The sequence below is a fragment of the Bubalus bubalis genome, chromosome 1 (genome assembly GCF_019923935.1).
Source record: "Bubalus bubalis isolate 160015118507 breed Murrah chromosome 1, NDDB_SH_1, whole genome shotgun sequence".
NCBI classification, from domain to species: Eukaryota; Metazoa; Chordata; class Mammalia; order Artiodactyla; family Bovidae; genus Bubalus; species Bubalus bubalis.
In genome coordinates this window covers 183,828,129-183,844,035 of record NC_059157.1, presented here as the reverse complement: position 1 = coordinate 183,844,035, position 15,907 = coordinate 183,828,129, and the positions used below count along the sequence as shown (strand labels likewise).

The window sequence follows — 15,907 nt, the reverse complement described above, 5'->3', positions numbered from 1 at the left end:
CTTCAATATATGTAAAAAAGCATTGGGTTAAATATAAAATGAATTTAAAATTGGGCATGAATTTTATTAATCATTGGCATATCATCTATTGGACTCATGTTTTTTTAGAGTATTTTTTAAAGAGTACTTCATGAAGATTAACACATCATTACTTTTATTCCTACCTCAGGGTCCTCCAAGAGATCAAACATTTAAACCGTTTTTTAATAGAATAAAACTCATTCTATTTCACAATGACCATATGGGTCTATTGCATTTTTATAAATTTTAAAATACACGCGGGATCTTTAGTGACTTTATTTTTCCTATGTCTTGAAATATCTTGCTTTCTTGTTACCCTAACAGTAATTTTAACAAGTATTTCCAACTGTGCTAAAAATGAGTAAAACAATGAGAAAGCAGAAGAATAAATAGCTTTTAAAACTACTGTCCAACTCTTTGTGACCCCATGGACTGTATAGCCCAAGCCAGAATACTAGAATGGGTAGCCTTTCCCTTCTTCAGGGGATCTTCCCAACCCAGGGATCTAACCTAGGTCTCCCACATTACAGGTGTATTCTTTACCAGCTGAACCACAAGGGAAGCCCTAGAATACTGAAGTGGGTAGCCTGTCCCTTCTGTAATAATAAATCATCATTATTATTTTATCCTTCAATTCTCTTATTATTTTGCCCATAGTATTATATTGTCATTTAAAAAGGTATAAAAGGAGTCTGGGGATAAAATTTTGGGGGTTTTCTTGCATTCATTAAACAAATTTGAGAAATTGAGGGTTTTTTTTTTACCATAATGACAAATACGAATTGACAGAAGAGTTTTCATAATTATTACACAAACCAGAAGATGAATGTAAAGCAGCAACCACTCTAGGCTAAAATGATGAAGGTGAAATTGAATCATTATAAAATGAAATCTCAGTACCAAACCCTTGGATGATGATACTCTAGATTTTCTCAAACTCCTGAATTAATGACTAAACTTTTTTTTTTTATCTGCACTGTGTGGCTTGTGGGATCTTAGTTTCCTGACCAGAGATTAAACCTGGGCCATGGCAGTGAAAGCGCTGTGTCCTAATTCACTGGACCACCAGGGAATTCACTGAACTGCTTTATTTTTAAGGATAAAAGGAGAAGGACAGACATTCTCTTATAGCAAGGAATTTGTCATGTAGTATTGTGTTACAAAGAAGATGACTCTCCTAAAAGTTATGAGTCATCAGCATTTTCAGAAGTGTTACATTTTAGAGAGAGATGCAAACAGAGGAACCAGAACTGATAAACCTACAACCTGTTAAAAATGGTTTTTTAATTTGAAATCACTATTTTGTAAGGTAAATGTGTTCTAGGTTTATTCATGACAGTTCATGAGCAGTTGGCGTTCAAAGGACATTATCCAGTTCAGATATACATACTTTCAAATCCAAGAGTATAGTTTGAGGTTAAAATTCAAATAAAAATTTATGAAGTTTTTCATAATCCATTCTGTTCCTTTGTAAGTTATTTATAAAATGATTTAAATACAAAAGAATGAGAAGGTCCATTGGATCTAAGTTATAAATGATGATAGCTATCTTTGCTGATACAGTGAGAGTTAATGGAAGCATAAGTAAAGAAGATTCTATTTGTACTTAGAGGTTCAAAAGAGAAAATGAAGTATTAATGATGACACATATTTCTTGGTTATACAGTGTGTGTACTATTAAGCCAGTAATTATAAATATTATTTATTGGATTTTAGCTTTTAGAATCAACCTATAAAAAATTGATGATGGCTGTAGAACATGGTGTAATGATAGGCAAGTTTAAAGTATGAAAGTGAAGTCGCTCAGTCGTGTCCAACTCTTTGCGACCCCGTGGAGTGTAGCCTGCCGGGTTCCTCTGTCCATGGGATTTTTCAGGCAAGAATACTAGAGTGGGTTGCCATTTCCTTCTCCAGATCTTCCTGACCAGGGATAGAACCTGGATCTCCCTCATTGTAGGCAGACATTTTACCATCTGAGCCACCAGGGAAGTCCATTGGCAGGTTGGTATAAACCCCTGACAGGGTTTCTGCCATAAGTCGTATGAGGTCACCACGGAACCGCTGAGCAGGGCTCCTCATTTGCTTCGCACAGAGTGTGCCATTCATTCACACAAGCACACTGTAGAGTTAGTAAAGTACAGCAGAAAACATGTTTGTTAGGAGAATAAAGAACTAGAGCTCCAAACTGCCTTACCTTGTCCTGAAGAATCTCAGACGAGCCCTCAAGATGAAAGGTTGCTGCTGAACCACAAAGACACCGGGATTCTTGGCCTCCAGAGGAGAAGAATTCAATCTGGGGCCAGTGACCAGGCTTGATTGCTCAGAGCTTTTGTGTAATAAAGTTTTATTAGAGTATAAAAGAGAGAGAGAAAGCTTCTGACACAGACATCAGAAGGGGGCAGAAACAAGTTAGATCATGCTAAAGAAAAAGTTGGTAATAGAAATTGAGCAGTTAGAGGGGGGTGCAGGGAGCAGTGTTAGAGTGAAGGATGAATGTGTACCTACCTGTCCTCATCTGTGCCAGAGTCAGGGGGTAATACCTGGAATGGGACAAGTGGAGTTTTAATTTGAATTTTTTTTTTTTAATATTATGAAGAGAAATAAGTAATTTTTTGTTGTGATAAAATGCACATACCAGTAAAATATTCCCTTTTAAAGTATGCAGTACAGTGGTGTTAAGTACATTCATATTGTTACCACCATCACCAACATCGTTACCACCATCACCAACGTCTAGTGTTGGAACTTTTAAATCACCCCTGAGAAAAAACCCTGTGCCTGTTCATTCCCCATTCTGCCCTCTCCTTGTCCTCTGGTAGCCACTAAACAGATTTCTGTCTTTTTGGATTTGCTTATTCCTGACATCTCATATAAGTGAAATCTTGCAACATGTGTCCTGCTGCTTTCCTTAGCATGATGTTTTCAAGATTTTTCCATTTTTAGCATGAATCATACTCTCTTCTTTTTTATGTGCTCCCTTGTATGGGCATACACCACAATTTAACATTCATCAATTGATGAACATTTGGGCTTTTTCCATCTTTTGAGTATGAATAATGGTGCTTTGAACATTCATGTGCAAGTTTGTGTGTGAACACCTGTTACTATGTATATGGATGAGGAAACTAAACTACAGGGGTGGGGGCATAATAGCTTAAGGTCACACAGGTAAAAATTGAAGCTTGGAGTAGAAATCTAGGCAGTGTGAAGTAAGAATGTATGTTCTTTAATCACTGTACTTAATCTGGTAGCTTGTAGGTAGCCAATAAATGTTAATCAATTTTTCCACATACTAAGTAAGGCCTTTTATGGGTTTGACAGCATTGATTTTACATTATTTAGTCTCTAAGTAAGAGCTAATTGAAATTATTGTTATGGATACTACTGAATTTATATTAAATGCTATGTCTTTATTGGCTACAGTTTGGCTGTAGCAGCAATTCCTGAAGGTCTTCCCATTGTGGTCACAGTGACTCTAGCCCTTGGTGTTATGAGAATGGTGAAGAAGAGGGCGATTGTGAAAAAACTACCTATTGTTGAAACTCTGGGTAAGTCTCTGGTTAGAGCATACTTGTCCATTGACATGTTAGTTTACATTAACAGAGATCTTAAGGTTTTATAGCTTTTGTGCTAGAGGTTTACATGGTGGTGGTGGACATACAGCAATGTTGAGGATGGTTTTACTAACCAAAAAAGGTCATTAAAAATTCATCTCACTCAGGTAAGGGAACTTTAAATCTTTCTGCATCATGGAGTGTTCTAATGCTTAAATCATGTTTAAAAAAATAAAGTGACTTTCAGTTCAAGATGGCAGAGTAGAAGGAAATGCACGTGCTCATCTCCTGTGTGAGCACCAAAATTGCAACTAGCTGTTGAAGGAGAACACTGGAACCCACCAAAAAATGATATCCCACATTCAAAGACAAACAAGAAGCCACAATGAGATGGTAGGATGGCACAATCATGATAAAAACCAAAGCCCATACCTGCTGGGTGAGTGATGCACAGTCTGGAGAACAATAATACCAAAGAAGTTCTTGCACTATTGTGAAGGTTCTGAACCCCACATCAGGCTTCTGACCCTGGGGATCTGACAAAAGGGATGGGAATTGATAGCTTATGGTGAACAGTTCAGATTCGTGATCTGAAGGAGACAATTTTGCTTCGGGACCAGAGACTTGGCTTCAGTCACTCAAAACTTGGTGTGGTAAAAGATTTATTACAGTAAAAAAGGGATAGAGAAAGCTTCTGACACACATCAGAAGGGGGCAGAGAGTGCCTCACAGGCTAGTCTTATCAAGGCCTTACATACTTTCTGGTTACTTTTATGTTGGTTACTAACAACCAACAATACAAAGGTCTTATCAGACTCATTCCCACAACATATATCTTAAGATAACAGGATTAGTCAGAAGGTTCTTAAGAAGAAACATGTTCTGGAGCAACATGCATTGTTATTATATAATCATTAGTACAGAGCAAGTAAGGAAAAATATACCCATAGTAAGGAAAAACATACCCTTGAGTAAGATGAATTGTTTTCTTGTATAATCATTAGCTCTGGGCTTAAAGAAAACTAGTCTTAGAAGAAATAGATTGTTGCCATAAAAACTCAAAGCTTAAGAAAAAAACATCTTGTGTGACTAGGATGAAGGAATGTAGAGGGAAAAAAAGTTTGTCCCTTTTTCCTCCTTGAGGGCCCTGGACTCCTTATCAACCTACCTAGGAATTAACTCTTTCAGAATCCCCAGGTAATCTGACCTTGAAGGCCAGAAGAATTTGATTATAGGACTTCCACAGGACTAGGGGAAAGAGAGGCTCCAGTTTTGGAGGGCACAAAGAAAATTTTGCCTGAACCAAGACCCAGAGGAAAGGAACAGTGACCCCACAGGAGACTGAACCAAAAATACCCACTAGTGTTGGAGGGTCTCCTGTGGAGGTGTGGTTGGGGGCTCACCACAGGGATGGAGGCACTGGTAGTAGCAGTCTGGGAAGGTCCCTCCTTGGGCTTATTCCTCTTGGAGGTCACTATTAACCCTACTATAGAGCCTTAGATCCTAGGGCTGGGTCACCTCAGGCCAGATAACTACCAGGAAGGGAAACAACCCCAACTGTCAGCAGATAATTGGATTAATGCTTTACTGAACAAGGTCCTGCCCACCAGAGCAAGACCCGGTTTTTCCCACTGCCACACCCTCCCATCAGGAAGCTTACGCAAGCCTCTGTCTGCCTACTCTTCCATCAGTAGGCAGACAGAAGAAGCAAGAACAGACACAGTCCCACAGCAGCTAAAACAAAAACCACTTTCGAGAAAGTTAGGATGAAAAAGTAGAAAGTTGTGTCCCAGATGAAGGGACAAGGTAAAATCCCAGAAAAACAACTAAATGAAGTGGAGATAGGCAGTCTTCCAGAAAAAGAATTTAGAATAATGATAGTGAAGATGATTCAGGATCTTGGGAAGACAATGGAGAAGATGCAAGAAATGTTTACCAAAGACCTGAAAGAACTAGAGAAGAAGCAAACCGAGATGAATAATACACTAGAAGGAATCAATTGCAGAATAACTGAGGCAGAAGAATGGATAAATGACTTGGAGGACAGAGTGATGGAAATCACTGCCACAGAACAGAATACAGAAAAAAGAATGAAAAGAAATAAAGACAGCCTAAGAGACTTCTGGGACAACTTAAATGCACCAACATTCTCATTACAGGGGTCCCAAAAGGAGAAGGAAGAGAGAAAGGACCTGAGAAAATATTTGAAGAGATAATAGCTGAAAACTTCACTAATGTGGGAAGGGAGATAGTCAACCAAGTCCAGGAAGCACAGAGAGTCCCAGGCAGGATAAAGCCAAGGAGGAACACACAAGACAGACAAAAATTAAAGACATAGATAAAATATGTTAAAAGCCACAAGGGAAAAATGACAAATATCACACAAGGGAACTCCCATCAGGTATCAGCTGAAATTCTCAAAATTTCTCAAGCCAGAGGCAGTGGCATCACATTAAAATGATGAAAGGGAAGAACTTGCAACCAAGAATACCCAGCAAGTTTCCCCTTCAGATTTGAAGGCAAAAACAAAAGCTTTCCCAGAAAAGCAAAAGTTAAAAGAATTCAGCACCACCAGTCCAACTTTACAACAAATACTAAAGGAACTTCTCTAGGCAGGAAACAAAAGAGAAGGAAAATACCTACAGAAAATTTAAGTCCAAAACAATTAAGAAAACGGTAATAGGTTTATACATATCAATAATTACCTTACATGTAAATGGATTAAATGCACCAACCAAAAGACATAGACTGGCTGGGTGGATGAAAACATGTGCATGTATGCACTCCACTTACCACATCCCTGTGCTTGACCCCCCACCTCAAATTGTATGTAATTATTTTATATTGTTAAATTAATCATGTTCCTATTATGGCTTGCAGTTGTAGTTATCTTTTATTTTTTGTCTGGCTGTTGAGTGTGAAAACTGATAAACATCTTTTACTGTTGTGATTATGTAACTTACTTAATACCTTTGTATCATGATTGGTCAACAGAAGAATAGTAGAACTCTATATCACCAACATTAGGCTCTATTAGAAAAACCTGTGATCACTTTTTAAAACCCAGATGTAGATCAGAATTATCTTGAAATGTTTTGAAAAGTCCAAATGCTCAGGTATTGCTTTTTTTCTCCAGAGCTTGAGATAAATTTCAAATGAGCAATCATGTTTAAAAACAACTGGACTATATGATGATCTACCTAGTTTGTTTCAGTTTTTCTATTTCACATTCAGTGCTCCCATTTCATTTAGTTTATGTTCTCCAATATATCCAGTATTTTTTGGATGTTCTTTTTCAAGTCTTTATCAAGCATTGTAGAAAAGCTTTGGTATACATAATATATATGCTTTATAGTTTTTTGAACATAACATGAATTTTTGCCCAGTTAAAAAAATTACAACATTTTGGTTCTGCTTGTTTGACTTATTATGAATAGAATGCTAGATTTCTAATTAAAAAATAGTGTACAACAAGCAGCAAAGGTGTACTATATAGCATAAGGAACCATGGTCAATATCTTGTAATAACCTATGATGGACAATAATTTCAAAAATAATAAATGTGATTTGTATAATTGAACCACCTTGCCATGTACTTGAAACATTGTAAGTCAACTATACTACAATAGAAAATATATATATATATTAAAATGAAGTAACATGAAACTGGAATTACAGAGATTTATTCTTTTTTGACATCTCAAGAAAAATAATTGATAATGATAGATCCTAAACTGTCATTCTTGAATTGAATTTATTAAGAACAGTAAGTATATAGTAGTTATATTGCTATAATGTAATTATATGTATGATACGAAAATTTTGGTAGCTTTATGTATGTTATGAGGGTTCTTTTTATTTAGGAATTCAAAAATGTTAAATTTAGCTTCTAGTTTGTAGTTTAATATTGAGAAGGCAAAAATTCCTTAAAATACTTGCTGAAAAAATTACATGAGTTTATATTTAGGTAACCTTGAAACTTTCTAGAAAATGTATTATATAAAGTTGCTATATAGAGTTGATATCAAGTAGCTTTCTAAATAAAAAAAAAGTCAGCATTTATCAGTATCTTTTTAATTCCAGAAATTACCTTATGATAAGTAAACATGATTAGAGAAAACAACCTAAAATTATCCATGAGCTTGAGTTTTACAATATTCAGAGAAGCAAGGCAGTTTTCTAGAATCTTTAATTTGTTTTCAGTGTAAACTTTCATTTTTTTAAAATGACTCTTGTGACTTATAGTGATTTATTCTTCAGGTTGCTGTAATGTGATTTGTTCAGATAAGACTGGAACGCTGACCAAGAATGAGATGACTGTTACTCACATATTTACTTCGGATGGCCTGCGTGCTGAGGTACTCTGTAGATGTTTTTTTTTAACAGCAGAATTCCTTTTTAGGAGTCTTGGTGTTTAGAATTCCTAACCATTCCAGTGTCTTCACAAGGGTGCAAGTTAGTTGACAGCTGAGTATTTTTCCATCCCGTGTAGTTCTCCCAAGTCTTGATCCTGCTCCAGCTGTTCAGTGCAGAAATGTTGATCTCCCTCAAACCCTTTCTGTCTGTCTCTACATCCATCTGTTACCAGACTCTGGACCCTTGCTCTACCTGCAACAAAGGAACCTCTCAGAATTCCTTAAATGAAGATGCTTTAATGGTTTCCCATTATGACCAGGGTCCTGAAGTGGGGCTGCTCACGGCTCTGGGTTCTGTCCCATACTTCCTTCCTCAATCTATATCTCCCCTTGGCTTTCCATAGACCAAGTACACTGACTTTCTGGTTCTTGCAGTGTGACAGAATTGCTCCTACTTAAGGACCTAAACAGTTTATGCACCTCTTTTGCACCTTCATCCTTTGCACCTCATTTCTAACCCATTTCTTCAGAAAAGCTTTGCTGATCACCTAGAACTCATCCTGTGTTAACATGTTTTCATAGCTCCCTACCTCTTTGTTTAGGTGAAGTCCTCTGTCTCTCTTCCCATGATGCCTTGAGCATAATAGAGCAGAAATTCTGGTGCCCAACACAGGGTCTGCTTTGTAGTAGTACATACTTGTTGAAAGAATAAATGAATGCATGAATTATTCTACTTTAAAAATTGTATATGAGTGGCCCCTGAAGTGCATGTTAGTGTATGTGCATTGATTAATTTTGAAGCTGTATGAGGACAAGTTTCAATCTCAGCTAGTTGTGGCAGAATTTCTGACTGGAATTTTCATTAATACTACTTGTTATGGGAACAGTATTTTAAAATGTATTTAAAACCAGTTCTGTGAACAAAGGAAGAATTTCACAAATTAACAGAAGTTGTACTTGGGTCTATTTAATCCTATTTTACTAGGCCTTAAAATGAGACTGTATATTTAGGGTGTTAGATTTGGTTAGGATACCCAGTGCTGTGTTGTTGGATGTGTCTTTTCTGGATGATTCAGAAGGGTCATTGGGTTTACATGTGCTTATATGGTCCAGGTGTGAAAGGTAGGATATAAATTTATCTTTTGTTTTAAGTCCAGAATTTTGTATGTTAAGCATTAACTGTGAATTCCCTTAAACTGCCTTATTTTTATCATGAACTTTAGCTTGTATTTGGCTTGGCTTGTTGTCACAATATGTAAGTATCTGACTTGTCTCTGTCTCTGATTTTTAAAATTGGTCTGTAGCATACTATGTTAAAGTACTTGGTAAGTGCTAGGGTAAATCACTTATCTCTGAGCTTTGCATATTTACAAAAAGAACTCTGTTTTTGTCTAGGTCATAGATGTGTCACAAATGTCAAATGTAATAGATTGGAATTCTTTGCAAATTGTAGTGTTATATAAATGTAGGACTTCCCTGGTGGTTCAGATGGTAAAGAATCTTCCTACAATGCAGGAGACCTGAGTTCAATCCTTGGGTCGGGAAGGTCTTCTAGAGAAGGGAATGGCAACCCACTCCAGTATTCTTGCCTGGAGAATTCCATAGACAGAGGAGCCTGATGGGCTACAGTTCATGAGTCGCAAAGAGTTGAACATGACTAAGTGACTAATACACACACACACACACACACCTATAAATGTAATGTTATGTAAATTTAAACTCACTTATATATAGAGATTTTCATGGTTTATTTTCCCTTTTTAATAATATGTTGTAAGTAGAAGCAATAGAAGGTTATATTAGCAATTATATTGTTTACTTACAATGTACTATGTATTATAATTAGCATAATAGTTAATATTTGTATGGAATTAACTATCACTGTAGTGAAAATTACTATCTATGCCTTTTACTATTAAATGTTCTTTTAGATAAATTTAAATGCTTCTCTACTTTTAATAGTGTCATGATGAACACAGCTCATCAGTTTTCTGTTTTCATAAGTATTGTCACTGCCTACTGTAGTGTATTATTGACTCTACTTTATGTTCCGTAGGTTACTGGAGTTGGTTACAATCCATTTGGGGAAGTGATTGTTGATGGTGATGTTGTTCATGGATTCTATAACCCATCTGTTAGTAGAATTGTTGAGGTAAATACTGCTTTCTTTTTAAGAAAGTGGCTTTCTTCATAATGACTTAGGATGCAGTGATGGGTTCATAGTTGTGTATTTCTCTTAGGCTGGCTGTGTGTGCAATGATGCTGTAATTAGAAATAACACTCTAATGGGGAAACCAACGGAAGGAGCCTTAATTGCTCTGGCAATGAAGGTATGTGCCTGGTCCTCTCTTCTTTGACATGTGAAAACGTCACTCTCACAAGAGAATATGAACCCATGGATTTGAGTGTTGCTGGCTTTTAGGTGTGGAGTGAAGAAGATGCACAGGATTTCATAGTTTGTACTGCCTTTTGGGAACCAATTGTAGTCTTTCTGGAAATACAGAGCATGAGGGTTTTCACTATAACTTTCTATCTCCTACATGCAGCATATAAACTAATGACCAGTGATGGGTTTATTCTTACAAAGAAATGCTGTTGTTTTTCGTAATATTCAGAGTGTTGTATGAAAAGTTTTATAAATACGTGTAATTGCTGAAAAGTGCCAATTTTCAAACATGAAATAGGCAACATTCTTTAGTATTTCCATGTAAGGTTATTAAGGCCAAGATGAGAAATCAGCTTTTCTTTTTCCAGTCTTCCCTTTCCTTCCATTATTAATTTCTTAAAATGAATGTAGAGATAGCGCTTCTATTGGGAAGAAAGGGTGCTAATCTCAGTGACTGTACCCCAGTTAATCTCCTTTTCTAAGTCCTACAGTTGATTAAATGAGAAACCTAAAAGTCCAACCTGGCACTCCCATAACAAAAATAAAACTGCTTTTAAGAGCAGTTTTAGGAAACGTGTATAAAATAGGATGCGTCTGAATGAGGTTGCTTCTGTTGAGATTCAGTATAGAAATGTAGGTTGTTATAATATTAATTTGATAAAGTCAAATTGGTGGTTTTATAATGTATATACTTCTTTAACGAGAAGTCACTTTCCTTTTTCCTTTACCATTTGTTTTCCTTGTAACTACAAATAGCATAGTATCACTTTTTAAAAGATATTGAAATTTATTGTGTTTAACTTTCTCCTTTTGAGAAATAAAGAACATGAAACCACCTGTTTATGGGTGGGGACCTCACAATTTAGGTAGGAAGTCCGTAGTGACAGACTGGAACAAATAAAAGGCAGACCAAGGAAGCAGACAGTCTTAACACTGAGCCACGTATAAGAAGAGTGCACTTTAAGACTTGAAACCTGAACTTTGAAAGGAAGGAGGGATTTAGATAGGGATGGAGTGGGGTGTAAGCTAGATGAAGAGGAAGAATAAAAGCTTGAGGAATACATAAGGGTAGACTGGATTGTGACTTTTGAATTGGTTAGCCTAGGTGAAATGAACAGTTGAATGGCCTAGAGGCTTGTTGAGTTGGCTGTGTGATGGGTTACTGCAGGACCTTTAAAAACCAGGAAGGAGCAGTAAACTTGATTTTTGAATAATTTGAAGAATATTTTTGAGTAGTATTTTGGAATAATTTTAATGCCATACTACTGCATGGCATTAGTAGTAGTTAGCGTGTCAGTGGTGGGGTGAGAGGGTATAGGATGGCAGCAGCAGGCAGGGTAGATTTGAGTATCTACCCTGTTTGAGAATCGAGGAGTTGAGTTTGAAACTTCTGTTGATTATACAGTATGTATTGGCTGGACACCTTTCTTTCTTACCCTACTTCCTCCCAGAGTTTGAGCCAGTTGAGATTTTAATATAGTCAGTGTTGAAGTTTTGCTCTGCACATAGTCCAGGGCACACTACTGAACTATCTGTATGCCCAGGCTTTCACACTGAACATGTGTGCTGCTTTTCAGAGAAGTATGGTATGTATAGGTGGAGTGCTGCTGTTTGAAGATAATCCAGGTATCTCTAACCTGCTTCCCTGCAAGTTGTGACTCTTGTTTCTTTGTTAAAGTAAAAAAATTGGTGAGAATTAACTTTTCTTTTGTGCCATATAGATGGGTCTTGATGGACTTCAACAGGATTATATCAGAAAAGCTGAATACCCTTTTAGCTCTGAGCAGAAGTGGATGGCTGTTAAGTGTGTGCACCGAACACAGCAGGTATCTTTCCATTTATAGAAAACTTACTCTGAATTGTTTAACTAGACTACTATTTTTCATTTACTATGCACCTTTAGATTTAAGCTGTCATAGACCATAACGCAGACTAGCTCTGAAGTGTGTGTCATTCATAGCAGACTCAGCCCTGGTTGTTTTGTGTTCTCTTTGAATTTATGCATAAACATGTCAGTTTTGCTACGTGAGCAAACAACCGAAAGGAGCTGGAGCCTGGTCTCAGTGTCCTGGAGCTTGTGACATCAGTCTTTTGACATGTTTTTTTATTCTTGGTGACAGGTTTCTGCTGACTGACTATTGTCTGTGTTCTTCCACTGAAGAATGTATTGTCTTCTGACTGAACAGAACCACATTCTCTTGTGGAATAGTGGTTACCAAATGTGTATAATTCATGTTAGTTGGTCCAGCTTACAAACTGGCAAAGTGAAATACACTGATATATCAAAATTCTACCATATTTCTAGGTGCTTTAGAAATTTTTATGCAATGTATTGAGTCATGAAATCTACATTGTATAATCATATCACTTACAGTTGCTATTACCAGCTTGATGTGTAAACTTACTTTGCCCTGAAAAATATATAGTTGTTATTTTTATATTTTCTTTATTAGGAATTAGTAATTGGTTATGTGTTTCTGCCTGTGAACAAACATTTGAAACCAATTACATCTCTGTAGATGGGAATTAGGGAGAGGATTCCCTCTTACTTATAAGTAGGAAACATTGGTTTTAAATTGCCCAACACTAAACTTGTGCCAGAAACTGATGATGAGGGGAAGAATAAATTTCTGTTTAGTGTTTAAAGGAACTTTTATGAACCTCAGAGAAGGGGGACATTTGGAAACAAAACTATAAAAAATAAAATGGCTGTTACTTTAAGCTTTGTAATCTAAGCTTTCAAAAATTGCATCAGAATTAGATAATTTTCCGTTGATGTCCCTTGTCCATATAGTGATACAGAAGAAATATGTATATGAGTTTATTTGGAAGGTCTGTTTTTTATATTTTATATATGATCACACACTACTTCAAACTAATGTGGCCCATGTGAAGTTTTACGATTTCACTTCAGCAATTTAAAATATACTAGCCTCACTTGTATATTAAATCTTTTCAGTTGCGGGGTAGAAGTACAGAGTGGCAGGTAATAAATCTGGAAAGACTGCTTGACTTTTCTTCCTATTTGCTGATGAGTTTTTCCTATAAAACAAATCAACCAGTGTAAGTAACAGAACCCAAATCCATTGACCTGACTCAGGATCTAGAAGAGGTCAGCCTGGCGTAGACAGGAAAAACTTATCAATTTAAAAGCTGCCCGGGATCAAGTAGTTTGTCTTTAGAGGACTTTCACTGGAATTCACAGCCTGCATTTCCTCTTCATGGATCACAGCCTTGTCGTGGTGAAGGGCTTGCATAACTCAAAGAAGCTATGAGCCATGCTTTGCAGGGCCACCCAAGAGGGACGAGTCATAGTGAAGAGTTCTGTCAAAACATGGTCCACTGGAGGAAGAAATGGAAAGCACTCCAGTATTCTTGCTGCAAGAACCCCATGAACAGTATGAAAAGGCAAAAAGATATTACACTGGAAGATGAGCTCTCCCCCTAGGTGGGAAGGTGTCCAATATCCTACTGGGGAAAAGCAGAGTACAATTCCAGCTGAGCTATTTAAAGTCCTAAAAGATAATGATATTAAAGTGCTGCACCCAGTATGTCAGCAAATTTGGAAAACTCAGCAGTGGCCACAGGAATGGGAAAGATCACTTTTCATTCCAGTCCCAAATGCCAAAGAATATTCAAACTACTGCACAATTGTACTCATCTCACACACTAGCAAAATAATGCTCAAAATTCTCCAAGCTAGGCTTCAACCAAGAACTTCCAGTGTTCAAACTAGATTTAGAAAAGGCAGAGGAACTAGAGATCAAATTGCCAACATCCATTGGATCATCAAAAAAGCAAAGAGTTCCAGAAAAATATCTGTGTCTGCTTCATTGACTGCATATGCTAAAGCCTTTGACCGTGTGGGTCACAACAAACTGGAAAATTCTGAAAGAGATGGGATACCAGATCACCTTACTTGCCTCCTGAGAAACCTGAAGAAACAGTTTGAACCATACATGGAACAATGGACTGGTTCCAAATTGGGAAAAGAGTGCATCAAGGCTATATATTGTCACCCTGCTTATTTAACTTATATGCAGGGTACATCATGCGAACAAAATGCCAGGCTGGATGAATCCCAAGCTGGAATCAAGATAGTGGGGAAACAGTATCAACAGCCTCAGATATGTAGATGGTACCACTCTAATGGCAGAAAGTTAAGAGGAACTAAAGAACCTCTTGATGAGGGTGAAAGAGGAGAGTGAAAAAACTGTCTTAAAACTAACTTAGCATTCACAAAAACTAAGATCATGGCATCCAGTCCCATCACTTTAGGGCAAATAGTTGGGGAAAAATGGAAACAGTGACAGATTTTCTTTGCCTGGGCTCCAAAATCACTGAGGACAGTGACTGCTGCCATGAAATTAAAAGATGCTTGCTCCTTAGAAGCAAAGGTATGATAAACCTAGACAGCGTATTAAAAAGCAGAGACATCACTTTGCCTGCTAAGTTCTGTATAGTCAGAGCTATGGTTTTTCCAGTAGTCATTTACTGATGTGAAAGTAGAACCATAAAGAAGTCTGAGTGCTGAAGAATTGATGCTTTTGAATTATAGTGCTAGAGAATATGTTTGAGAGTCCCTTTGACTGTAAAGAGGTCAAACCAGTCAATCCTGAAGGAAATAAACCCTGAATATTCATTAGAAGGACTGATACTGAAGCTGAAGCTACAGTATTTTTGGCCATGTGATGCGAAGAGCAGACTCATTGAAAAAGATGATGCTGGGAAAGATTGAAGGCAAATGGAGAAGAAGGTGACAGACATTGAGATGGTTACATAGCATTACTAACTCAGTGGCCATGAATTTGAACAAACTCTGGGAGACAGTGAAGGACAGGGAAACCTGGGATGCTGTAGTCCAAAGGGTCACAAAGAGTTGGACACGACTTAGTGACTGAACAACAATCAGTCTGTATTTATCTCTGCTCTCTCCCTGGAACCTACCAAAATGACAACCAGTGAATAAAAGATAAGACTTTCCTATACTTCCTCTTTTATTAGTTTATCTTTTAAAGGTGAGGCCTAAAATACAGAGCTAAAAACAGGAGATCAGGTTGAAATTCTTCATAAGGAGCCCATAGAAATGTTCCACGTACCTTTTCTATTTTTTGAGGCCAGACCAGAAATCTTATCCAGGGCACAAGCATAGAAGGCAGAATTACACTTTAAGACTAAACACAGGATGATTAAGGGAAAGTTGTTGTCCAGGCTACTAACTCTACTTTCTCAGAATGCCTGCAGGGGCAGGTCTCCCCATATCCTCATTCTTTGTGTCAGAAGATGGACGAGTTTCAGAGAAGCTGACTGGTTCTGGGGAGATCCCTACAGTATGGAGTGGTCCTGCGTAAGCTCTTTGTTCACCAGAAGAGTTTCCCTGCTCCTGGCCTTTGTCTCATCACTCTACTGTGAGGGCCATCAGTTGATAAACCCTGCAGTACCCACGGAGTTTCTAGACCTTTATTTGCTTCGGTCTCGAATGTAAACAGACAGACAGGGGTTGTGAGAGCCCTGGGGAGAGTCTTCAGTATAAAAGATGCAGACCAAGCCAACAGAGAAAGGGATCTCAGAGAGACAAAGGGCTGGGTTTT

The 15,907-nt window shown here is 37.4% G+C and overlaps 1 protein-coding gene across 5 annotated transcripts in view; it reads left to right on the top strand.

Annotated features, from left to right (window-relative positions):
• Window positions 1-15,907, top strand: part of ATP2C1 (ATPase secretory pathway Ca2+ transporting 1) — a 153,115-nt gene that overhangs the window by 115,411 nt on the left and 21,797 nt on the right. For all 5 annotated transcript variants that reach the window (XM_025291811.3, XM_006056244.4, XM_044947169.2 and 2 more), the window contains 5 exons: window positions 3,445-3,569; window positions 7,836-7,933; window positions 9,987-10,082; window positions 10,171-10,260; window positions 12,038-12,142. In XM_025291811.3, coding sequence (XP_025147596.1) covers window positions 3,445-3,569; window positions 7,836-7,933; window positions 9,987-10,082; window positions 10,171-10,260; window positions 12,038-12,142 — 514 coding nt within the window. The remainder of the gene's footprint in view (window positions 1-3,444; window positions 3,570-7,835; window positions 7,934-9,986; window positions 10,083-10,170; window positions 10,261-12,037; window positions 12,143-15,907) is intronic.